Genomic DNA, 26,705 nt, shown 5'->3' with positions numbered 1-26,705 from the left:
ATACTTCCCAACATCATAGAATAAAGCCATAGAGTAATTTAGGTCAGACAGGACTTTTGGAAATCATCTGGCCTGTTTGCTCATGTCAGGGCTAACTTTAAAGTGACATTAGGTAGATCAGCGACTTGTCCCAGCCAAAGTTTGAATACCCCAAAGGATGAAGTTCCCCTAGCATCTCTGGGTGCTTGTTCCAGTATTTGACCACCCTCACGGTGGAATATTTTTTATTTCTTAATTAGAATTTCACCTGCTGCAACTTGCCTGTTTGTTTGTTTGCTTTTTTTTTATTTCCTTCCACTGCACACCTTCAACAAGAGTACAGCTCTGTACCCTCCTCTTAGTTGCCTGATGACTGTAGATGGATCCCCCTCAACCTCCTCTTACAGACTGAACAAAACCATTTCTCAGTCTCTCCTTGGGTGTCTTCAGACCAATTCAATGAGTTTGGTGGCCTTTCACTCAGCTCGTTCCAGTCTGTCAGTGTCTTTTTTGTACTAGGCAGCTCAGAGCGGCACTCAGTACTCGAGATGTGAGTAGTGTCTCGTTAGCTACATGCTTGCTAAGAACTCACAGTGAGCCACAGGGCTTCTTCCCCTCCAGGTCCTTTTGTGAAGAGCTGTTTTCTCTCCAGCTGCCCCCCAGCAATACTGGGGTTATTCCTCCTTCACCACACGACTCTGCAATTGTCCTTATTGAACTCCATGAGGTTCCTGTTGGACCATTTCCCCAGTTGTTGAGGCAGTTCTGCCCTCTGGCATACCTATCGCTCTCCACCCTCCAGCTTGTTGCCACCCACAATCTTGTCGAGGCTGCACTCTGTCTCACTATCAATCAGGTCATTAACGAAGATCTACCTCAACCAGTACAATGCAGGTGCAGCAGGACTTGGCCCTTCATTTCTCTGTTAGCCATTCCCTGGAAGAAGCCTTAGTAAAAACCCATCTATAAAGGAGGCAAATTAAAGCAGGATTGAGGAAAAGAAAATAAAGCTGATCAAGACTGAAACAATCTACATCAGCCTTTAATCATTCTTGCATTCAGCCCAGGATTAACTAATTAATAAGTACTCTAGTCCCTGGAAGCACATTTCTTATTGGAAAGAATTACTGTAAATGTGAAAGGGGCGAGGGAGTAGCTTAGTCTCTGAGATGCTCCCCACTCAGGTCTGCTCAGAGTGACTTTTGCTTTCTGGCAGCTGCCTGCAAGCCAAATGTTTTCCCAGTAACTGTCAGCATCCTGCCTGCACGTCGGCTGGGCGCCAGCTGCTGGGGAGGTGAAGGGGGACATTATTCATCTGGGAGATCTGTCAACCCCGAAGGGAGAAGCAGGTCTCCAAGCAGATGTTTAGCAGCAGGAGCTGAGGTGGAAGCAACTGAGAATAAATTCCTAAATAAGCCCACTCCAACTTCTCTTTTTTTAGCTCCTGCTTAAAAAATGAAAGAAAAACAGGTCTGGGAAAGGCAGGTGAGGAGGGGGAAGAATATTAGTGAGGGGTGATTGTAAATCATCCCTCTTGTGGAAATAACTTCTTGGTTTATAACTGTTTACTCAAGGCGATATATTGCTTTATGTGTGACTGCAACTTGCCCAGGTATATCCTATTTGACACCTTGTCCCAGCCCATTGTCTCTGCAAGGTATTTCAATAAGGGAAGTGGTCATTTGGCATGTTGGTGTTTTGCTTAAAGAGCACTTCTGAAAACTTACTCGCTGTTGCACATACTTCTGCGATACATGTACAGATTGTCATGCCATCCATACAAAAATATTGCCCAAATGTTGCTCAATGTTAAATATATAGCACATATTGTACTGTACCATGTGGCACATACTGTGAATTTTGGGAAAACCAGGCACTCAACATATTTTTCCATCTGGCTTCAAGAAACCCAAACTCTCCCAATCAGTTTCTCCTTTTTTTTCTCCCATCTGCATCTTTGCAGAAATTTTCAGAATTTTAGGTTGGAAGCAACAAAAAAATAGAAAAAGATATTCTAAAAAATCAGACCAATTAAATCAAGAGTTAAATTAAAAGATAGGTACTATGCGGAGCCTAAGGTTCCTCTTTGACACAAGCTTCCTGGAAGATGAGAAGCTGGAAAGTGGCCTAATTCTTACCAATATGTCCTATACCACTGTTCAGGGACAGTAGCTACTCCCATGACATCCCTGGTTATTCTTCCTGTATAGGAACTGCAAGAAACCACCAATTCTCTTGAATGAGTAGCCCTCGAGTGACAAGAAAACATCCATCTCCTAGCAATGTGCAGCTACTGTGCAATGAGAAAACCCATATGCCTTTTCCAGGGAACAGCTTATCGATGGCCCTGTGGGGTGGGTGAACCTACTGGGAAAGGAAAAGGTGCAGTGGGCAAAGGACAGTGTCCTCACTGGACTTTAAAGAGTCTTGCATCCTGGAGCAGGCAGACCTTTTTTAGCCAGGGTACACATCTCCTGGGGTCTGGAAGCTCTGAATAGCAGGAAAACACCTGCTACTGGGCTGGCCGGTTTCTTCCATCTTCCTCCCATATAGAAGGATTTGCTTCCTCATGTTGTGATTGTACTACAGCTTGCAGTGCAAAAATATGCTCTGGGAAAAAAAACACTCTCAGGTCCTAGCCTATTCGGGGCGGTGATTCAACAGGCTGCTGTCCTGTTATCAAAGTACGGAAGCACTGAATCAGCTGGAACCAACGGGAAAGTCAGTGTTAATTAAAGGAATGAATCGGCTTGTATAGAGGAATTAGAGCATTCACTGACTTCAGCACAGCTGTGAGTGACAAAGGCATATCTTCCAGGGGGAACTGGGTGACATATGCACCTTCTTATACAGACAGGCCAAATTCAGGCAAGGCCTATAGGACTAAACACCAGTTTATAAACTGGAATAGGTCCTGTCCCACAGCAAGGCTTTGTCCTCAGTGCTCAGCTCCTGCCAGAGCCATTGCTCCATGCAGGGTCCTCCCCATTTCATACCCTGGGCACCTCATGGTCTATCAGGTATTGTCTGTACTGTGGCATATGTGAGCCTGCATAAGCACACTCTACGTGGTACAGCCACCACTGTGGTAGGTCGCATGCAGACACACAAAAATGTGCTTTCTCCCCTAGATGATCAGCCCCAATGGCAAAAGAACCAGCTCCATGGGGAGACAGGAGATGAGAGCAGTCTGGTGCATGATTAATTCATATCCTTAAAAGTCTGAAATGCTCCCAAAGACATTAGTATTCCCCATGTAAAAAAAGCTGTCCAGATTTTCAACATATCCCTGTCTTATTCCCACATCTACTGGAATTAATAGCTGAAGGCTTGTAAAACCCAAAAGGCAAACACAGGACTGCATTTAATCTAACACAGAGGCTGAGATCATAGTTTGGGAGTCTAAGTGTTGTTGTCAGAAGCAGAGACTGCCCAAACTCTCGTTTATACTGAGACACTTTTATAATATCCTGAAAGCATAAATGCACCTCAGAGTGGGTGCTGTGCCAGCACTGACAGCCTCTTTGCACTGTGGAAACACTGTAGGAAGGGCCCTACAGAGAAATGAAGACAAGTGGAAATGAAAATCCTATTCCTTATGTCTAATCCCAGTAGAGGTGACACAGCCCAAGAGCTTTCTATGGTAAATTAGACTCCAGACAGTTCACTCTGTCTGTGTGTATAGACCTGTGCAAAAGGAAGTTGTGCATGCACTGGAAGGAGGATGAAGAATCCACCCAAGTGTTTTAAAAGCAGGCATAAGCCCATGCTTGTTTTTTCACACTGCTTAGTAGTCCAGCCATTGCACCTAGAAATTACTCCATGGCCAGTTCTTTTTCTTCTATCTCTGAAGAAAGTGTATTGAATGGGCTGATGGAGCCATCACACCATGGTCGGACTGGAGCTGAAAAAACACATGCAGCTTGTTTTAGATTTGTTAGATGATGATCTTTCTCTCCAGTAGCACTTGGAGAGAAGTTTGATAGCTTGCTTGAAGCTACTTGTTTCAACATAGACAGTCTAATAGTCATGGAGATCCGTATACTTCCAGTTCCTTGTTCTCTTTAATTCTCTCTAATTGACAACAATGCTTCTAAAGCTCATTTTAATATATTTTTTTCTTAAATTTGCCTGAGGCAAGCCTAGGGCTTCAAGGACCATTATACTTTCTTATTAGGGGATTTATCTCCCAGGTAAAAGAACCACAATTCCTTCCTGGTCATGTTCAAGTCAAAAAAGAGTGCCTGAGCTCCAAGGTGTCAGAAAGGATCAAGGGATTAGCAAAGAAAAAGCTTTGAATTAAATGTGCAAGAGGATGTCCCCATTTTGAAGAAACATCTAGAAGACCTGCTGCAAAATGACAGAATTCAATAGGCTAATAGATTGTTAGATGATAGTTTATCAGTTAGCATAATTTCAAACTGGAGAGAATAGCCCCATGGTTGCTTTATTATTATTGTTGCTGTTGCTCTTGTTATAAACATTTTTTATTTTATTGACTTAAAATTTACAGGTCTGCAGTACATTCACTGTTTTTGACTACGCCAAGAGTCACTCTCTGTTGCCTTTGCTCTGAAGAATATGAAGAAGGCACGGTTCCTGCAGGGGGGAATCCCAAATGTGCCTGTAAGCAAGATGTCATATTTCCTTCCTGTAACTTGTCAGTGGGATTTCCAAGGGCTTTGAGTATTCAAAAACCATAATGAGTGTTGTATCTCGCTGTCTAGAAACACTCTGACTTGTGACTGTTTTGCTTGATAATTAGCAGAGGTCTAATAAGTGATGGAAAAAGATGTCATCAGCAGCAGCGTTGGTGCACACATGTCAGTTGAAGGTGGCCTGTGTGACGTCTCCCAGCAGCTGGGCATCCTGAGGGGTGTCTGTGGTCAGGCAGGACAAATCTGTGGGGATGGGAAACTTGGAATGAGAAGCAAACTGCACCCATGAGGGTGGGTGAAGAGCCTCCACACAGCTCAGTAATTCCCCTTTGAAAGTGAAGAAGAGCTTTTATTTCTATAGGTTCTAGGAATGGCTGTGGAAGTTGCTTAGCTTGAGCTCTTAACCCCTCTGAGCTGGGCAGGACAGGGGCACAGTGGCACAGGCTGTAAACAAATGGCTAGTGCTTGTAAGGACTTTTAAGAAACCATGGACAACACATACCGTATAAATTGGGTATAGAGACAAGCATATATTTGCCAAATCCATTTCCCACCACACAAATCCATGTGTCCTTAAGCATGCATACACAGCCCCAAAAACCCTGAACTAATGCCATTCATAAAGACATGAATTTTCAAATATAAATACCCACGCAAAAAGGCTAGCTGTGATACCTGTGTATTTACTGTGAGCAGAAGCATGAACACCATGTCCCAGACACTCTTGTGAAATAAATTTTGTCTTCAGTTTCAGTTTAATAGCTCAAGATCTTTCTGCCAGATGTATGAATGGCTTTGGGAGGAAAGATGTATGAATGGCTTTGGGAGGCAAGGGAGGGAAAATGAAGATGTGATCAACCTAGGAAATGGTTTTCGGAAACCTTCCAGCATCGTGAGCAAGCGAATACAAGAGCACATTAGCATGGCGCACTGTCTGATGGATGCACCAGAGGCTGGTTCATGGGACATACGCTTTGTTTCACTGAGAAGCAGACATCTGTGGGACGAGAAAAAGCAAATGGATGTAACAGACTCAACCTGACAAAATTTTAGCAGAGGCTTGTGAAATTGCACTTAAGAATGAATGGAGATTAAGAGCCGTCAAGACCTGAAATAAATTGATAGACCACAGTCATAGCTAATTGACAGTGACAAGTGTTGCTTTGCACTGTTTGGACTGGAAATGACATCTTGAAAAATTAAACTGAGGCCAGCACACTCAGAATCACTGTTTTTCAGCTGCTCTAATAATCTCTTTCAAAAGTATCCCTGCATGCTATATTATGTGTCTATAGCTTTACTTCTGAACTAGAAGCTAACAGACAAAAGCATTGACTAAATGTGTGAACAATATTAAATTTGGAGATGCTGTATACACCAAAAAGCACAAAAGATTTGTACAAAAGAAGTAGGGAGGCTAGAAAAATGGATTGGGAATAGCAATGAGATTTCAACATGAGCTCAGAAAAGCTGTTGTTATCAAAGATGAAATGTAGAGTTAGAAGTTGTAATGACAGAAACTCATTAAGATGTAGGCCTGGGAATAAAAGGGTGAGAGGTAATATCAGGGCTATGTAAACAGAGGCATTTTACCATCATACACAGATGTAACAGCTCATACTGCTCTTTATATAGTACCAGTAATAATGCATCTAACGTTAACTCCAAATTGCAGGCACCCTGGTGTCAGAATGGAGTCAAGCACTGTTTTTGGAAAGTGAATAGGGTGCATGACTGGGGAAGCATTGCTCAGGAAAAGTCTGTTTGCAATGACTGCAATTATGAAATAATGCTAGTGGGGTCAGAAATCCCCATCAGATATACGGTATAACCTCTGAGACATATCACAGTGCAAGTCTAGGCTTTGGGAGTCTCTGACAAAAAAAAAAAGGTGGTATTTCAGGAGCAAATCAGGCTGCAAAGATCAGGATACTGAAAAGGCTTTGTGGATACTGCAAGGGTAATCCACTGGGATTAGGACTAACATTACTAACACAGGTAGGATAATGAAGGCAAGCCACTGTTTACAATGAGGGTTAGCTGACACAGGAGAGAAAAATCAAGGGAAAGGAAGATTCATTGTCCATTTTACTGGGAGGCCTGAGGCTAAAAAGAACCCAAAAAGGAGGCATTTGTAGTTGCCTGAAGGGTCTAGACTGGAAACAATGACTGTATGGCATAATGTGCATCTGAGACCTTATACAAAACCATCAGCCAGGTCAGTCTTTCCATTGCTTCCAGGAAACCTTGAAGTCCTCAGGACTGTGCTGCCCTAGTTCAGGTACCAATCAGACCCTGAAGTCATCCTGCTTGCCCCAACATTGCTCCAGGAATCCTGATTTTCAAGACAAGCTGGTGTTCCTCACCTTACCACCTTGGTGCTGTTCCTCAAGACCTGCATGTCCACCATGCAGCCGCCTGTGACATAAGCAGCCAGGTTCAGCTCGGAGAACTCAGCCTAGAGCAGAGCAAAAGGACAGAGTGTTACTCGAGGGCACAAACACACAGACACAGACATAGAATTGTCTTTGGCTGGAATGCGCCTTTCCTTATTTTTCTTTCCTTTTTTTTTTCTGCGAGGCAATGGGAGATCCAATTACAGCTGATTTGCCCTGGAGAGACTGCAGAAGTATTTATGGCTCCCACTCTTGGGGTGTACAAGTATAAAGGATTAGGCTTATTGCAGTAGTAAGTACTGCAGGAATTAAGAATGAGCAAGCTGAAAAACGCATACAGGAAAGAATAATAATAATAATAAAAGAAGTAAGGTCATTTGAATTCAAATTCCAAGTTTCCACTTGGAAACATCAGTTTTAGAATTATGTCTGAGTTGGCTGTCGTGCCACCAGCCAGCTATAAACCTAATACAAAAGATTTAAACCTAAATAGCTAAATAGCTGAAAAGCCTCATTAAGCGGCAGGAAGGTGATAAGCACAGAAACCCACCTGATCTGGTTTATTTATTAAGATTTTAACTATCAGAGGGTTAGCAAAGCTGGGAAGGCTATTAACAGTACTGCTCGATTATTCAAACATTTTATATTTTCAAAGAGGTGTGATTTACACGGCTGGAAATGTTGGCCAGGAATATTTAAGCTATGGGGAGCAAAAGGCAATGTATGTGAGGGCGATTATGACTGCAGTAGGTGTCAGTGAAGGTTAAGGCACAAATCAGAATGATTAACTTGGGCCAGAGGCGTGATAATCCCCCTGCATGGCCACAGGCTCTGCTGCCCCTCAGAAGTGCCAGCAAGACTCAGTGGTCTCAGTTCACTCTCTGTAGGAGGAGAATGGCAGGATTAGCTGATCAGTGCTCATCTTGGTCTCTAAATCCTGATTCTGTTCTTTATGAGCAAATGAGTAGACCTTAAACTAGAATAGTTTCTTATTGTGACATGCAAGTTGTCCCTTTCTGGCTTGATGCAAACATACCTGTATAGGTTCAGAATCCTATATTAAATTAGTGCCTCTGTATACAAATGCAAATACAACTCATCAGGTTTTCTTTTCTTTTTTTTTTTTTTTTGAGACAGAAAATTTGGTTTTCTCCCTTTAAACAGCTTTTTTTCCCCTTTTCCTGTTTTTCTTTCAGACTTAGTATGATAGAGACTAGGCAGCTGTAAACTCCTCTTCTAACCATTGCCCATGTAATACCATAGCACATAGATGTTGCTGCTAATGCTTGTAATTTTATTGAGATCCTTGTACTATTTAATGTTCTTTTGATACTTCTACTAGCTGGAACCAAAAGATAGTGCCAGGAACAACTTTTATACAGACACTCCCCCCAAACTGAAAAAAGTATGTTTTGTCCTCATGAACGCATGGAAAAAACTTGCCAGTGGAGAACCAGTACACCTGTAAATGCTCAGAGGCCAGACGACAAATGAAGAAATCACTTCCAACTTTCCTTTTTTTTTTTCAAATCCACCTAATTTTAAAGCAATGACCGTAGACTGGTGACCCAATGATGTAATGAGATTTCATGTCTGTGGCCCTGTATAAACTTTTCAAAGCAACACCCTTACATGATCTTACATCACTGTAACTCCCAATTACAATGAAAGGAGGGGGAAAATTCCTGTTGCCAGGAAATAAATCCTGCTTCAAGGACACACGCACACACACGCACACAGACACACACGCATATGAACAGAGGGAATGACAGTTGTTCAGGTGACTGGCTGGGCTTTCTTATGAGATTGCCCAGTGTTGTCTTGGCCACAGCCATGCTTCCTGAGTGATCATATTGGATAAGACGTAAGAAAATATGTCCCTCTACAGGGCACCTGCATTTTATATATTTAAAAAATCTCAATAGAGGTAGGGAGGGGGGAGTCCTCCTTGATGAATTTCAGCCAAGAGTGGATGGTCTGTATACCATCAGTGAGCTCCCTAGTGGGTCAAGGCAAACTTGCCAGCTTACACATCGGCTCAAGAGGCTCTATGGACTGGGGAGATGAAATGGCAGTTTTTCTGCATCTGTATCTGCATGTGCCTCAGATGCCTCAGAGATGTCCCACTCTGAAGGCAGAGGCTTACTGAGCTGCATCTTCAGCTTCTGAAGCCGAGGGACGCAATCATTTGATGTGAACACCAGAGCAAGAAGAGAAATTTTAGGTCTGTGTTTTCATGTTTTTATGTTTTCATTCTGTAACTTTTTTCCACTGGGATTTTGCACTAAAAAGCTTATCACTTTGCTTTGCTGGGGGTAGAAATAGTCAATCTTCATTTGATGGCTGGTACTTATGATCTAAGTAAGTTGGTCTGACAGGCATTGCCCCGAGTCAGACCAAACAAAAATGTGTTCAGACACCTAATGTCCAACAGGCCTGGGAATCCCCCGAGATGGTAAGTACTTCATACCAAACTGCCAGGACCAATTTCAGGCCTGCTAATGTCAAGAACCAAAAGAAAAGGAGAAATCCCCTTTGGCAACCATTGTCCAGGGGACCCTGACAAGGAGGGAGAAGAGATGGTCTGGGGAACTCAACTACCTTGCCCTCAAAATATCCAGATATACCATCACAGCTGAGGGACAGTCTTAATCTTTTCATGACATTTGCTCATGCTTTAATGTACCAAGTTAAGGGCTGCTGCTGCTTTCATGTAGCTGCTTTGTCCCACCCCACAGGCCGCTGCTAGCTGGCGTTTAGAAGAAGACTGAAAACTTCAGTCAGCAGAAATTGCTTCCTGTTGATTTTCCAGTGCTCCCTGTATTTTTAACTTTGTGGGTTTTGTAGCCTGATGACTTCCCTTGGCTGGGATTTCAAGTCTGAGATCATCTCCAGCCTGAGTTTACCTTGCAGACAAAGAGGTCTTTGAAAGCCGTCCGTGCAGATAGAGTGACAGGTAACTATGCATAACACAGGAGACCCTGGAGCCCTGTGGTCTTGCAGAGTCATTTGTATTAGGACTCATCAAATAGAAGGAGGCATTATATTAGCCTGATGGTGTTTTATACTTGCTTTGCAATGGTGCCAGTGTCTGCAAAAACATTCAGGGGAAGACTGAACCATGTGTGACAAACGTGACACAATCTGTCTTGAACAATAACGTAATACGGACTGTGGGAATAGAACTATTGCATACTTCTATGAGGCCCAGACCTGGAGGATGCCCACAGATATTCTTAGGACAGTTCTGTTAATGCCTATTTCAGGTATCCAGACTCAGAAATCTCTCCAGATCAATTGAACTAAAGCTTAAGCTATTATCATTTTCTCCCATCAGTGTTCTCTAGGTGCTGGAGATCTTTTTGGTGAGCTATTTTAGAGTTTGCTGATAATAGAACAGGGAGGATTTTGTCTTTCTAAATTGTGTAATATTAGAAACACCTGGCTTGGTAGCTGCACTTATTAATGACTTGTGGGAAGCATGTGTTCAAGGTGGATTTTTAGCACTTTTCATAGAATAACAGAAAGTTGTGCTGGAAAGACCTCAAGACATAACATAACTTTCTCTCATTCCTAAGTCATGATCAGGTCTACCTCTGCCATTGTGTGCAGATACTACACGGTCTTCTTGCATCTTCCATAGGTGAGGAACCTCCTTAGGCGATCTGTGCCTTAACAACCTTGGAAAGTTTTCCCAATATCCAGCCTAAATCTCTCCCCTTACATTTTAAGACTGTATATTTTTTTTTTTTGTCCATTACTTTCTCTTGCAGAACCTGAAAGCTAACCCTTCCCTCTTCCTTTCTTTTTTCCCCAGACAAAACCAGCCCCACTCCCGGAGCATTTTCATGTAGGTGATGTTTTTCAGCACATTGATTAATGTTGTTGCTGTCACCGGGATCCTTTCTGACAGGCCTGCAACTTCCTTGAGTTGTAATGGTCCAAACTCCCCCTGATCCTTCAGCAGAGACCTAGACGTTGTTGAGTAAGAAGTAAGGCCACTCACCTTACATAAAATACTGCTGTCCGTATGTTCCAGCATGGATTTGTCATATGTGCAGTGAAGTGACTGGTTTTTAGCTCAGATTCTGTTTGAGATCCACAGCAATCCTTGCGTTGCTTTGTCTCAGCTACTGACTTGCCTTCCGTTTCCTGTCTTGTGAATCTGCCACTGATGATTGATGCATAAAAGGGGGAGATTTGTCAACATCTATAAAAACTTAATGGGAGGTAGTAAAGAAGATGGCGCCATATTCTTTCCAGTGGTGCCCAGGGAAAAGAGAAGGGGAAATGGGCACAAAATGAGAAACACTACATTCCACGTAAAAACAAGAAAACTCCCTTTTTATTGCAATGATTGTCAAACACTGGAACAAGTTGCCTGGAGAGGCTGTGGAGTCTGCAGCCCTGGAGACCATGAAACTTTTATTAGCCATGGTCTTGGGAATCCTGCTTTATGCGTCCTTGCTCAGAGCAAGATATCAGACTATGAGATATCCAGATGTGCCTCTCAGCCTCAATCATCCTGTGATAAGTTTGGTATCTGGCAGATGTCCTTAATAAACTTCTCCCTGCATGTCAAAGGGGAAGCCCAGGAAAGCATTCCATTTTGCCGCTTGAGCAGATGCTGAGGGCCAGTTCATCTTCATTGTGGCAGAGGAATGCAGAAGTAGGGATACAAGACAGGTTTTCAGATTTATATTTTGGGGTCATGGTGGCTGATTTATATATTTTTTAAAGCAAGCAGGCTTGTCCATGCAGTGACGACCACCTTGGGGTTTTTTTAGCTACTGAATTTTCTAAACCCTCCTCTGTACATAATTAGCTAAAAGCTGCTCTGGCTAGTTATTGCTTAGAAGGGAGACACAAGGTTGTAAACTTCTGTGTGAATATTTTCATTTATATATGCATTTGCATATATACTGCACATACACAAAAATAAGAGCGGGTTTTAGCACTACCAGGGAACCTTCGTGTTTTCCTCAGTGCAACATGCTATATGCTATAACACATACACTGGCTTTTGGGGCAATGCAGAGTACCCACATCAGGATCCCATTTGGTAGTTACTCCGACCAGCCCTTCTCACCTGCATGGACGTGGCAGAAGGTGGATTGACCTGTGGCATTGGAGCCACAAAGCTTGCAGGACAGTGGGTCTTCTGTATGTCTGGTGCTCCCCAGTTTCCACGTATCCTTTGGTTTTTCCCTACCCACTGACTGTGCTCTGACCAAGGCTCTCCACTCTCCCAGTCTTGCTCCTGAAACTCCTCACCAACTATCACTACGTATCTGTTTTGATCCACCTGCCCTGTGACACAAAACGCAGTCAGGATAACAGGCTGGTCCATGTCATGGCTTAAGCACTTGGAATGAGGAATTACTACTGTCTACTCAAATCACATTCCTCGGTGGATTTTATGCTTTACATTTTAGTGGATCTTCTGATATGTACAAGGAAAGAAAGACTTTGGCAGACACCAGACTGCATTCCTGTAGCAGTGTTTCACTACAACCATCGCAAGCATTTCAGGGGGGAAGTAAGCAATCCCTAAATCCTGCAGAGGCAGAAGGGTGAACAGATCAAATGGATGTGAACATGGGGGAGAGCTGGGGCTGCGCGGGCTTGGTGTGCACATGCATGCAGAATTAGAGATTACACACCCTCATTCCCTATGTCTCTTTCCTGAGACATCATCCCTTTGGGAGGCACCTTCCTCCCCACCCACCCGCAGTGCTGGGATTGCTCTCTGGGAGAAAAGCATGGAGAAGGTCCAACTGGGAAGGGGATGCTGCTGTTTGGCTCTAAGGAGAGTTTCTACAACTGCTCTTCATAAGTCCTGAAGGTAGGATGCATATTCTTAGGCTGCAGACAGTGCTGACATTGAAGGTCCACATACCTTCACCTGTGTGAGTGCCTTTTGGTGCATCAGCTCTGATGGCATTCGGAACTGTGTATTGAATTCTCTTTTCAGAAGTGGTGTGACTTTAGCAAAAGCACATTTCTAAATTTTTGATCCCAGGAAAAAATAGCTCAAAAGCGTGAACTCTCCAAAAACCAATGGAAGGAAAAAAACATAATAAAACAAGAAGACACTATGTATGTAAGAAATTATTTTTCAAGTCATTCTTGCTGCTTCTCCAGGTCTCTTTACTCATAGTTTCTGAATGCTTGTGTGTGGCAAAGCTATGAGAACTGCTGTTGCTGTTCTTGAACTGCTTTTTGGCTTTCACTTGAAAAAAAACAAACCAACCCCCAAGCCTAAACATATACTGAATAAAAAATATGCAGTTATTTGATGAGAGACTAATATTACCTCTCATCACACATGGGCCTATCAGAGTCTGTCTTTTGAAAGGACCACTTTGTGCAGCACATGAAAATACCTCTTTAGGACGGGAAGTACAATGGAGTTGGAATTCATGATCTGTATTACAATTATCTTCTGTGAGCGCCAAGTACAACTTTTTTCCTGACAATGCTGCCAATGGAGTCATAATCTATACCACAAGACTTTTCCAGAAGAATGTACATAGGAGTTCACTGAATAATCATTCCATGAAAATAAACCAGGCAGCGGGAACAAGTGGATGAGCTGTGTGAGAAGAATGTGTATCAGGCAGACAGACGGACCCACCTCATCACAGCAGGAAATGGTGGGAAGGAGACGGGTGGACAAACAACAGGAATAAAAGTTTAGATGAACCTTTTGGCCTCATCACTCCCCCTGCACTTTTTCCACCCCCCTCCACCATCAATGAGTCAATGCCAGGAAAGATGTTTCTGCATATATTAAAATGTCTTTGGGAAATGTCTGAAGGAAAGGTACCCCAAAGGTGGCAGGCCCTGTCTAAGAGCTGCTGTTTGCTTTCCTTGCTAGGTCTGTGCTCTCCTCTCTCCCTTGGTTGGTCAACACAGTGCACAGGACTGGAAAAGCGCACCAGAGCCATAGGTCTAACCCCTTGCTACTGCAGGCACCCTATCACAAAACCCTTTTGGAAACCAGTATTTATTAAAAGCAGCCATGTCTTCTTCAGCTTGTTTTGGCAGGATAAACAAACCCAACTCTTTCAGCCTCCTCTCATAAATCAGGTCTCCATGGTCATCCCAGTGACCCTGCTCTGCACATACTGCTTTGTGGGCATCTTTCTCCCAGACAGACAGTGAGTGTCCACTCATCTGGCTGCCACCCACAATGTCACAGTCTATTCGATGGGCCTGGATTGTCCAGGTCTCAGCCTCAGCTTTCTTGCCCTCTTCTGTTTGTACCTGGATGTGCTAGGGATACACACCCATGTGGCGTCCACGTTATACATGTGGCACACCTAGCGCCCAAGGAGCCCCTCACCTTGGGTATGTTATGATCTATATGGGAAACTGCAGGGTCATATGAAATCCTTAGAGCAGGCAAAGCTTAATTTTCTCTGGGACAGGGCAGATTGGGTGTGGAAAGCTGCTGAGTTACTACCAGTTGCCTCTGGTGATGAAAGACATTTGACGGAGCATAAGGCCTATGGTCTAATTCCTCCCCTTCCTGAAGATACTGTGCTTCCTGATGCTCTTCTGGCCAGTGAAAGACGGAGAAGACAAAAGTAAAATTAACTTTGGGAAACACTAAAAGCATGTGGTCAGCTCCTGTGGCACTTCAAGATTCTTCTTTAAACTCAGCTTTAGAACCATTTAATCAAACTTACACTTTTCATATGTAAAGGAATTTTTGTAGCATTTGTATTTCTAGAGAAAAGAACTGAATATATATATACAGCAGTTCTCAAAGATAGAAATCATAAGACAAGTAAAAGCAACAGTATGAATCAAAATCTAAGAACCTTATTTTTAGCATAAAATAGGGATAGTATTTTTAGACTCAGCTGCTTCTTAAAGCTTAGGGGTTTACCCACACTGAGTAAAGCTTAAACCGTCAGGATTTTAATGGCAATAGGTCAAACAGATTTTCGCTTTTTGATCCGTGTTTCATTCAGTCTGAAAGAGTGTGACCAGCAGGTCAAGTGAGATGATTCTCCACCTCTACTCTGCTTTCATGAGACCCCGCCTGGAGTACACGGCTAAGCTCTGGGGCCCACAACACAAGAAGGATGTGGACCTGTTGGAGTGAGTCCAGAGGAGGGCCATGAAAATGATCAGAGGGCTGGAGCACCTCTCCTATGAACACAGGTTGAGAGCTGGGGTAGTTCAGCCTGGAGAAGAGAAGGCTTTGGGAAGACCTTAGAGCAGCTTCCAGTGCGTAAGGGGACCTGGGAAATCTGAAGAAGGTTTTCTTACAAGGCCATGCAGTGACAGGAGAAGGGGGAATGCTTTAAACTGACAGAGGGGAGATTTAGATTAGACATTAGGAAGAAGTTCTTTACTGTGAGGGTGGTGAGGCACTGGCACAGGTTGCCCAGAGAAGCTGTGGCTGCCCCATGCCTGACAGTGTTCAAGGCCAGGTTGGACGGGGCTTGGAGCAACCTGCTCTAGTGGAAGGTGTCCCTGCTTGTGGCAGGGGGTTGGAATTGGATGAGCTTTAAGGTCCTTTCCAACCCCAACCATTCCATGATTTTATGGATAACTATCATTGCTCTAGAAGGACTTGTAGTGAAAAATTATCCAAATAATCAAAATGAAATCCAAACTGCCTTCAAAGAAAAAAGGGGCCTGATTCACTTGCACTTGGTTCTCACCTCTCCAGCCCTCAATCAACCCCGCATCTCTCCCCCTGCAGTCAACAGTAAGAAGGCAATGCTGTGCATGCCTGGGTTTCAGTCTAGCACAGCCAATAATAAGTCCCGCAGCCTCCAAAGCACCTTAATAAATATGTTTTGGGTGTTACACTGAAGATCAGAAGAAACAAAGATGGAAACAAAGTTAGGCTTCATGTTCATTTTAAGGGGAGACAGGAAACAGCAGAGGCTAGAAAGACTGTGCCCACCCTTATCCCTTACAACTCTCTCCCCTATTTACAGGTACCAGGCGGTGCCCACAGCATGTCTTGTCTATTGCTTTTCACTATTGGTAATGGACACAGCTGAACAGCAAGGACCTTGCGGTGGTACTAAGGTCATACAATTCATTTCTGTGTTACTGAACTATAAAACCTTCTTTGAGAGTCCATAAAATCTATTTTCATACAAACTGAGATTTACAGAAGCAGCTCCCTGAGAAGCAGGATGGCATTTGATAGTCTCTTCCCTGTAGATTACCCAGTATCTGAACTGAATTCACCTCTTGTAGTAACTCAATATCTTGAAATTCTGCCTGTTTCTCCAATTTGGCTGAAATCAGCCAATGCCTTTGACAGTGTTGGGTGTGGGGGATAGATGGGGAGAGACAGCATGATCACATACATCTTGCATTCCTTGGATGACAGCCAAGGGGGAGAGGCAGCTCTGAGAGCTGGTAGGGGTGTAGAACCAGATTAGATAAGTGACTTCCCACTGCCGAGAGAGGGAGAGGCAGTGCTGCTTTCAGCACTCCTGCTCCATTACAAATAAGTGATGTCATGACTTAAAGAAAAAATCACCTACTATCCTGCACCGCTTCCCCCCAAAGACTTCCGAAATGGCTTGCTAAGAAAGAATAAAGATGTAATAGAGATGGAGATGAAAAAGGAAGAGAAAAAGTAACAAGGCAAACTCTCCCTTCAGTTTAAACCAACCACAGACCATCCTGGAAGAATGGCAAAAAAATTAGCACTGTCAGAAAAACAGGGCAGTTGCTTTTTCCCAATGTGGTTTTTCAAGAGTACTTAACATTTGGATATTTCCTTTCACTGTCTTCTGCCATTCAAACTTTTTTTGCTATTTAGCTTTTCAGATTAAAAGTGTTTTTTTTTTCCTATAAAATATAAAAAACTTTCCAAAGGCAAACTGTATTCCTATTTGAGTCAATAACGTGTGGTTATCTGAGGCAGGATCAGATGGAAAACTGAAAAACTAAATGAACTTCCTGAGCAGACCAAGTGGCTTAAGGGGTGCTGGAGAGTCAAACCTTGATCTGATGCAGATATTACTCAGACCTGAACAGGGCTTGAGCATGATGGCACAGTCTATGTACCATTCATGGGTCAGTTACAGTATTGAAGACTGGTGAGCTAGGCATTTAAAGACAAGGGTGTGGACCAGTCTGGTAAATAGAGCTATTCCCTACTTTTTTTCCCTGTAATGGATGAACATTCATTTTTCAGGTTGGTTGGATCTGTGTTCAGCCACAGGGACCTGTTCCACAGCACTTTAGGCTCCTGGACATGTTCTTGAGGAAGAAGAGAGGAAAGCTCCAGGTAATTAGGGTGGGAGCAAGGAAAGAAAATTGATTTTTGAGAAATACTGAGCAAGGATTGATTGGCAAGAAAAAACAAGGGGACAAAAAACCAGAGTTTGAAGAAAGAAGAGCCACTCTCTTGGACTCAGTGATACGGAGAGGTCAGATTCAGGGACTGCCCATGAAAATGCAGCTTCTGTGTTTCCCTTGACCGACAGTGACCCAGCTGGGGAAAGTGATCATCCCTTCTGCTTTTGAGGTCCGGGTGAGACAAGAGCAGTTCGGTGCCCACTACTTGGAGGCTTGGCTGCCTGGTCTAAGGGGCAGGAGCAGCTCAAGGGAAGTAGGCAGGACCTCTGTTCATTGTTCCTCATCTGTCTTACCCACTGCGCTTTTCATTCCCTTGGGCAGAGCTGCAGACACTATGCTCAACAAGGAAAGCTGCAAGGGCTCTGGCAATGGTCCTCACCAGCAGGATTATACACCAGGCTTACGGTCTTTACTTGGAGCACTTTAGTGCCTCATCTCAAGCATGGACATTCAGCCTATGTGAAGGATTTCAAGTGACAGACCGGGAAAGTCTCCCCCAAAGGGTCCTTGGAAAAATGCGATAAGCTGCCCAGTGACGATGATGAGGGTCATTACCGGGTTTAACCCATCAGGGATCAAGAGTCCACTTTGGTCTTTCTCCACTCACCAACCATTTAAAGATAGTTTCTTTATAAGGACTTCAAGTGCAGTAACATTCGAGAAGAAGGACTATAAGGGGAAAGGCAGAGGCTGGAGGTTTAGGAAGGAGTTAACAGGTCATTTTGAAGAGTGCCAGGTCTAGCTCTGAAGCTCACCCTGCTTTGCAGTGTAGTGGCTTAGATCAGAGGTTTGAAGGACAACTCTGAATTATTACTTGATTTCATGCTTCTGTGTGAAAGGTGTGAATTTTTTTTCCTTTCCAATTGTCTTTTAGAACATTTAGTGAAGGAGCCAGTAAAATAAAGACTTTGATAAGGAAGTGCAAGTGAGAATTGTTCTTCCTAATACCACCCAGTGGTGGCAAGTGTGATACCAATAAAAAGGAAAATTAAGTGTTCATAGTATCACAGTTGCAAAAATAACCCAACCAAAACCAAACTTGTTAACTTTTCCACACACAGCCTTTGATCAGAATATATGTGCTCATGTATAGTCGTAGGCAATGGGACAGCACCCCTTTGAAAGGAGAAGGAGCACTTTATCAAGGACAATGGGTCCTGAGAAAGTCTTCAAAATCACTGCATTAATAATTCTATACACACACATATGCACATGTGCACAACCACACGATGCAGAATCAAAAGCTTTATGAAGACAGAAAAAAATCAGGTCATTCAAACAACGTTCAACACATTTCTTTATCCATCCAAGTAATTTTATAGCCCTAATGAGTATAAAGCAACCATATGATTCCTTCAGGATCACCAGTTCATCTCTACATCTCTCCTTATGCCTGCTTTCAAGTTAGGTACCTGCAAATGATTATTAATAAGCATTTCTACTTTGACAACAGCATCCAAAGTTCCAGTCAATACTGGGACTTCATTTTGACAGGCTGCACCAACACAGAGAGAAGGGGACAGACCCAACATCAAGAGTTTTCAACTGAAATGAATGGCTGGTGAAGGCTAAAAGAGAAACGGGGAATTTATTCAATGCCCTGCACAGCACATCAGAAAACAGGCATTGAACCTCCTTACTGGTTATGGACTTTCAACAGATTAAAAGATTTTGCCATATGCAGTTGGTTTGCATACTTCAGTCAAAGGTTTTAGGCTTAAATCAGGGTAAGTCAGAAGACTTGTATAGATCTCATGTGGAACATAACATCACCGTGTACTGTTGTATACTGGCTTTACACTTTTTCAGGCATAGATACAGAGCTGTGAGGTAGTCTTCTAATGGAAGAAATTATAATCCCATCACCAGAATAGAAAATTGTATTTTAAGGTGAAATAGCAACTGATTCTGCAAAGGTAGGGAGGATGAACCGGTGGCCAATTAAGATATTTTTGTTTATGGCTTCCACAATTCTATAAAATGGACGTATCTTAAGGCTCATTAGTTCCTTTCTTCAAGACCAGAAATATCCACAGATTGTCTGTGATCAAAACCTCAGTCCTGTCCACACACATTTCTTGTAGCCAAATTCATTTGTTACTGACCTGTTCCACTCGGATATCAAATTCTCCATTCACCTTCTTCCCCTGGAAATATTTGGCCCTGCAGAAGAAATGAGAGAGACAAACATGGTAAAAGAAGATTTTTGGCTTTCATTACATACTGTTTTGCTTCTGCATTTCCCTCTTTGCTGAATAATTTCTATCCGGGTCACAGCATGTTTTCCTAATTCCTATCTTCTTTCAGCTTTCTGTTCTCCAAAAGAAACCCTCCAAGCCAGATGAAAACCACATTGGAAAGTTCCTTCAAGGCTTGTGACTTTTTCATTTTATTTTCAAACTGAAAACCAAATGCTCTCCTAATCTTTTCCAGAGCAAAGATTCTAATAGAGTATTCCTTGCTATGTCTCATTTAATACTCCATCTTACTCTGTAAAAGAAGGAAAGCAACATGTGGCACAACGTTAGAAACTACTTCGGACTTTGAGCAAGGATTTTTATCATCATAGCTAACTACTTGTGAAGCCTATTCCCTTGCTTTATTGCTACAGAGCTGCTTTTTGATTCTGTTTGATTTTCCACTACTGATTTAGAAAAACAGTATCTGCATCTACAGTGTTACTAATGAAGGACCTCTGTGTTTGCTTTGGAGCTGAAGAGTGTCAAGAGAAGGACATATACCTTCCACCACTCTGCTCCTATCTGCCTACGCTTTGCAGACAACAAAGTACTTTCAGAAGGACTGGTTGTTTATGATAGGGAAAGGCTGACAGTAGTGCTGGAGAAAAAAAAACATAGGAAAAGGACAGGCAGTTTTAGCTTTTTTATTCGTATTTGTGTATAATTCTCCTTACATTGAATAGTCAGCAGGGAACTTGCCAACGTAATTTCCACTGTGAATATATCTCCCCAGTTCTTCCCCTCACCAAACAAGCTCGGCAGAAGAAAATATGAATTTATTTTCTCAGATCTCCCCCCTAAAACTTCAGGAAGACCATGTAGGTTCCAAAAAGCTGTTCTATTTGGAAACCCTTGAAAACACAGTTCAGCCCTGCAAGAGCTGTTTCCAGAGACAAAGTAACTCTCTGCATTCTGTTTCCAATTGGCAGAGAGAGGACAGAATAAAGAAGTAAGGGAAAATGAGGGGAAGCCGACTTTGCTCCCTGTTTTATAGTATTAGCAAAAAAAAGAAGAATCTGGCTCACATTTTTACTATGTGTCTGTTTGTTCCAATTAAAAAAAACAAAAAAGAGGAGAGGCAGTAGGAAGGCAATTTTCCCCATGGCTGAAACACACCAGTTTTCAGCTGCATGCTCCCCTCCCCCAGGAATGTGACATGTAAATAAAAACCTGTTTTGTCATTCTGGCTCAAAACCAACTCAAAACTTTACATTTTATTAAAAACAAAACAAACCGAAGCAAACCTACATAAAATAATTCCAAAAGTTGTCTGCTTCATTCTTATTAGGATATCTGAAGGCTGTATCAGGCTTCCCTTCCCAGACAGCCCATCCATCAGCATGGTGGTGATAAGACCTCTGTCCAGAGATCAGTGGGGGACAGTGTAGCAGCCAGGTGTGACCAAGACCAAATCACTCAAACGACCCTGTCCGGTATAAAAAGCAGAGCTGTGGCCATTTTTTCTCTCTTCCTTGAATTTATGAGTGTTGCCTGAAAAGGAGCTCAGCAGACAAGCGGAGACATCATGCCTCTAACAATAAACAGGAACGCTAAATGCACTTAATAATTCCATCGTATTTCTGGAGGCTTCGCTCTAGAGGGCCTGGCAACATTCCTTGCTCCTAAACACTGGGGATATTGCTGGAATCAGTGACTTCTTGAAAACTGGAGTACGCTTTAAGTGGGCCCACAGGAACTGGTCTGAAATTTGAGGCACACTATTCACGGTACAAGCTTGTTTTTATTCCCAGCACACTCATAATGTATACTACTTATCCCCATTTATGAAACACACTTCCTCCCTCTATGGCCTTTCCTCTTTGCTGACCAGCTGGTTGCAAACTCCTTGGTGCTGCTTTGCTTCAGCTTGTAATGAAGTGTGATTAACCACAGTCTTTAGCCCAGCAAAGAGGCTTCCACTGCCTAGTGCAGGAAATGAGCCTTCACATGGTTAAAAATGTCCTCTCTCCCATCTCTACAGTACTGGCTCTACTCATGGGTGATCACACAGAGAGGATATCCAGAGCAAGGAGTCATTGGAATACAGCAAGGGATCTCAACTTAAGCACTATATGATCTTCTTGCCCTCTTCCCACACAGGTTGTTGCACCCCATGTCTCAGGTAACTTTCTGTCAACAGCACAATATATCACTTTCTTTCAAAGAAAGCCCCCCAGGAGGGTTAACCTGCTCTGAGTGTCTCTGAAGACTACAGGTGCTAAGCAATTTGCAACCAAATATTTTGGTCAGCCCATCATTTTGACATGGCCCAGGGTAGGAATGAAACATTTCTTACTGAAGCACCTCTGGAGTGAGGTTTTCAATTCACACCTGGGGTTTTGGAGCCCCTGGGAAGTAGAGGCTATCATGTTGAAATGAAAAATGGCTTTAGACTCACCCTGGAGCCCTGACATTTCAAGCAAGTTGGAATCATTGCTGATGTTGTGGAAACATCATGATGCCTCTGTTACAAGAGGGAATCTTTTGGTCACTAGTGCACAATGTGTGAAATGGCTTTTGGTTCCTATGGTGGACATGAGATGGAAGAAAGGAAGATTATGCTGTTCTGCTGGGGATGCAAGAGAAAGGTAGATTGATGTTTCTGGTAGGTGAGGCTGTGCAATCCATTTGTAAGATGCTTTCTGCCCCAAAACCACCTGTGCAAGGCTCTTCCAGACCTCTGCCTAGGAAGTGACATGCTCCAGGGCTATCTAGTGATCCTGCAGTGCAGCAGGGGAGTGACATGCAGAAGACCAGTCAAAAGCCTTTCTGGGGAGCCTCAGAAGTGTCCCCATTCACCTCTAGCATAGCCAGTTGCTAGTGATCAGAGGAGCAGCTCATTGCCCTGGGATGGGGGGCTGTTTGTCCCCCCAGCTTGGGACACAGGGCAATGCAGTGGCCCTACAAACCTACCCCCTCTCCTGGGCAGCCTGCAGCACTGACCACTGCTTGGCTGGCCATCCCTTTATTATCAAGCATGTCAGATGTTCAAACCCGCCAGAACACAGAGTTATAATTTGTTAGGCAGGGTGCAGATGGGATGGTGTGGTTGCTGTGATCTCAGTAAATTAGCATGTAAACATGTTTGACTGAAGAAAACTGCACAGCCATGCTCAAGAACAGTTCCTGGGTAGGATTTACAGTGCTAGGCAATGCATGTAAATGTAGCTGCATTGGCTGGGAGGGAGGAAGCACCATAATAAACAGCAAAAGGCTGTTTCTTTTCCAGGGAGAAAGCTTGCCTTGAATCCTTCTCTCTTTGTGATGGAAGAAGCCACATGCTCTGGAAAAGGACATATTTTCTGGGTGCAAGAGCATCAAACAAACTTCTGCTTTCTGCCTCAGCCCTGACATGATTACAGGGCCACAAGAAACCTGATGACTCTTCTTATGAAGTAATTTGGAAAGAATAAAAGCTTATTTTCCAGAGCTGCCATGAAACAGGCCCCGTCTGCCTCAGCGACTGTGGCATATACATAATTCTCTGTCACATACAGAGTGCATCCTTAATAGCAGAAAGGAAAAATAAATGTTCAATTTATCTCTGGTTACTTCATAAGGGATAATTCACACAAAGCCCATGTATAATATTAGTGCCTTTAGGTGTTTGCAAATCATCTGTCTGAGCAAGGCATGCCATCACTGACCCAACACTGCAAACACATTTGTAAGACACTTGAATACCAGAGTTTATCCCTCTGGGTGTCACTGACAGCTGGGACAACTTGTACTGTGCCTGTGTGAGGGGTGCCCAAATCAGCATGCTCCCCTGCTCCTTCCTACTAATGCCCCTAGTCTGCAAACACATGGATTCACTCCTCATGGGTGCAAATTTTCCTGTCAAAGCCTCATGTGTCACAAGGCCCAGGGGAGGTAAAGCTGGGCCAGAGGGCTACAGGTACAGGAGCTGGGGCCAGCCTGCATTGCCGTGCTGGTCCTGTGTCATGGAGGAACATGCAGAAGAGAGTAAGGGCTGGAGTAAGGGCTGCCCAGGATCAGCAGCAAAGGGCGAAAACTCACAAGCTATGTCTGTTGGGTGAACACAGATCGTCTAGCAGTTTCTCTCTGTATGATAAATAACTGGTTACATCTGCCTTGTGCTTTTTCTGCTTTAAAACAAAAGTTGGTGCAATGGGTGCTCAACCCACCAGCCAATAAACATGTTCAGCACAGGAATCCAGGAGAAGCTATTTCCGCAGAGATTGTACTGTCTCTTCTGGAGTTATTTCTTTTCTCTTCCCTCTGCTTTTTGACTTCTGTTGCAAAGCAGCATATCCAAGGTGTTTAAGAGGACTGCTTCAGTGTTTTCCCCTGTATCTGTGGGAAAGAGAGGCATCAGGGATGCAGCAGGGGACTGCACAACTTCTAGCACGCTGGGAAATGCTATGCACAGGTGATGAATAGGAGAAGATGCAGGTACAATTACAGCAGGTATTACAGCTTGTTACCTGACTGCAGCAGGTATCAAGCATCGGCTAAAGAAAGTGCCCAGGGAGCTCTTCCCCAGATACAGTGCCACTAGACCGCTGCCCGTGTAAGAGGTGCAGAGCACTGGCCTCAATATTGGGAAGGGAGTAGCCAGGAAGGATGAGAGATCTGAAGTGATTGTGATGGCCTGGAGGAGTGCTGTGATTCATTAGCTGGGTGAAGCAGAAGTTATGACAGGTAATACAGCTTTGAAGACAGGCTGGTATTTTGTATTAAATTCATGATATTTCTTCAGGTATCCTGTAAAATGGTTTCTGTATAAAGCAATTTTCTAGGACAGGAAGAGATCAAGGAAATCAAAGAAGTATAGCTCAAATCTTCTTGTGAGAGACCTCAGTGGAGCTGATGTAGCAAATGTCATTGCAACGGCTTGTAGTATGTCTTCATAAGTGGGAAGCCATCCTTTAGATGAACAAACAAACCTGAGCCCAAATCTCCTGTGGTGTGAATGAACCCAGGCACTTATTAGGGCATCACTGTCCAACAGAGGCCTTCAGCTACAAACTTAGGAGCAGGCTTGTGGCTTCACCCCAGAAATGGGCTCAGTATCACTGCATGTGTACCAAAGAGGGTCACTGGGATATTGTAATAGCTAATTTCTCCAAGTCCTCTGACTGAGCTTGTGCCTTTGGAGCAAGACATAACAAACAAAGAAAGCCAAGCCACACTTTGGATGGAGACCACTTCTCATCTGGAGTGGGGAGCAGCCTTTTCCACTCTGTGACGAGGCCAGAGCAAAACACACTGAGGACAAGAGGGGAAACATGCAGGACTCTTGGGGAGAGATGGGCAAGGGAGTGGGTGGACAAAAGAGTGAAAGAAATGGGGAAGAAGAGACCTGGATAAATAAACCAAAAAGGACCCATGGGTAAATTCTGGAATGATCTGGATTATTCCCCTGGAATCACATTACACATATTTCTCTCAAGCTGCTTGGGAAAATAAGGCATGCAATTTCTTTCTGGATCAGCCTGGTTTTCCAGGCTGAAGCCCCCTGGATTGGGTGTGGGGGACCTCGGGGCAGGAGGGGAGGGGGTTAGCCACTGTACGAAATCCCTGTGTCAAAGGGCCTGGGGGCCCAAGTGATGCACAAGGCACTCACTGTATGTCTGCATTGTCTCCTTCGTAAAAGGGGCTGGGACTGGGAAAAAGGAGACAGTTTCCAGGATACTGGCCAGCAGCCGCTGGAATGCCCTGACCCCCCCAGCCCCTATGCTCTATAAAGGCAGTGAGGAGGGGAGGGGAAGAGGGAGGAGAGATGTGTTTGTGCCCTTTTTTCTTCAGGGGTGAAAACAAGGAAGGTTTTCCTTTCAGGAGCCAGCCCTCAACCCCTTCACCACTTTCCTCCAGTTTAGCAATTCTCAGCAAATAGTAAGGGCTTCTGAGATGGTAAAGTCCTGACTGCCAAGGGCATAGGGAAAACTCACTCCACAAATGCTAAGGTCTGCAGCCTACTGGAGCTTTTGTCCACATCTGCCTCAGCCCAGAGGCCCTTATGTTCAGCTGTGGGATGGACTGGTCGGTAGTTAGTATTTATTCTGTTGGAGTACCTTGGGCCAGGGGTTGGGGGGTGTCAGGATGCTAAAGATGGTGTATAGGCATGATGGATGTGTGATTCAACACCTCAGAAAGCAAGGTCTGAATTGTAGGTTAAATGGACCAGAGGCAAGTGCAGAAAGAAGGAAAGGGTACCTGCATTCTACAGACAGATAGTGAGGGACAAAGAGGTAAATCTAAGATATAGGTTGGATAAAAACTAACTACACTGATACGTTTCCAGGAGCTCCACAGAAGTTTCATCTCCATCCTTGGAGTGCAGTATTACTGCAGTCATCTGTGTTCAGATCATCTTGCTCTCAATGCTGTCTTGCTGGAGCCACCGATGGAGAGCCAGCTCAGCTGTTCTGCAGGTAGGTCTTTGGTGTCCAAGGTCATGCTGTAGGAACAGACTGCCTTTGTTGCCTTCTGGGAAGAACCACAAGACCCATCCCACTCTTGTTACCGTAAAATACCCCTGAGGCATTATTAGTTGTGGGATCACATAAAGGGAAGAAACGCCTCTTCTGAATAGGTCTGTATCTGTCTGTGGTATGGTGGTTGGGTTTTTTTTGATAGAGGAAGTGCTCATGGTGAGGTCCTTGATAGGTCTGAGGTTCCACTCTCCGAGGCTGTAAGGATTTTCTTGGCTTGAATGCACACAGAAAGAGAAACTTTGGGGTGGGAAGGGAGAAGGATTTTTTAAATTGTCTTTTGTGAGTCCTCCCTTTCTCTAAGGGAACTGAAGGGTTGTTTTCAAGGGAGACCTGAGCTGGCAAACCACCAGCACTTTAGCTATCACAGACAACAACCATTCAGGCTGCACTTCCTATTCAAGGAACTATGGAGTCCCACACAATACCGGCCTCCCAGCATCTTCCTGTGCCACCTCCTGCTTGTGAAATGGGGCTACTCAAAGCCATCCCTCCCCAAGAGAAGAAGCACTAGTTAGTGCAGTGCTATTGCTTTTGGGCACAGCTTTTTTGTGCTTCCCTGAGCTGTCAGGATAAGAAGAACACTTTGCTGTGGGTCTGGTCCCCCACCTCCGGCTACATTGCAGT

The 26,705-nt window shown here is 43.8% G+C and overlaps 1 protein-coding gene across 4 annotated transcripts in view; it reads right to left on the bottom strand.

Annotated features, from left to right (window-relative positions):
* Positions 1 to 26,705, bottom strand: part of SYN3 (synapsin III) — a 257,234-nt gene that overhangs the window by 146,750 nt on the left and 83,779 nt on the right. For all 4 annotated transcript variants that reach the window (XR_009961563.1, XM_062602685.1, XM_062602683.1 and 1 more), the window contains exons 3-4: positions 19,486 to 19,543; positions 7,004 to 7,095 (exon numbers count right to left, since the gene is read on the bottom strand). Coding sequence is in view for 3 of the 4 variants with exons in the window: in XM_062602685.1 (XP_062458669.1) it covers positions 7,004 to 7,095; positions 19,486 to 19,543 (150 nt within the window). In the remaining variant the exon portion in view is untranslated. The remainder of the gene's footprint in view (positions 1 to 7,003; positions 7,096 to 19,485; positions 19,544 to 26,705) is intronic.

This window comes from Pezoporus occidentalis, unplaced genomic scaffold (assembly GCF_034315485.1).
Source record: "Pezoporus occidentalis ecotype Australia unplaced genomic scaffold, CSIRO_AGI_Poc_V1 ctg78, whole genome shotgun sequence".
NCBI classification, from domain to species: domain Eukaryota; kingdom Metazoa; phylum Chordata; class Aves; order Psittaciformes; family Psittacidae; genus Pezoporus; species Pezoporus occidentalis.
Note: the sequence above shows the minus strand (reverse complement) of the source record. Positions and strands in the feature narration are given on the sequence as shown.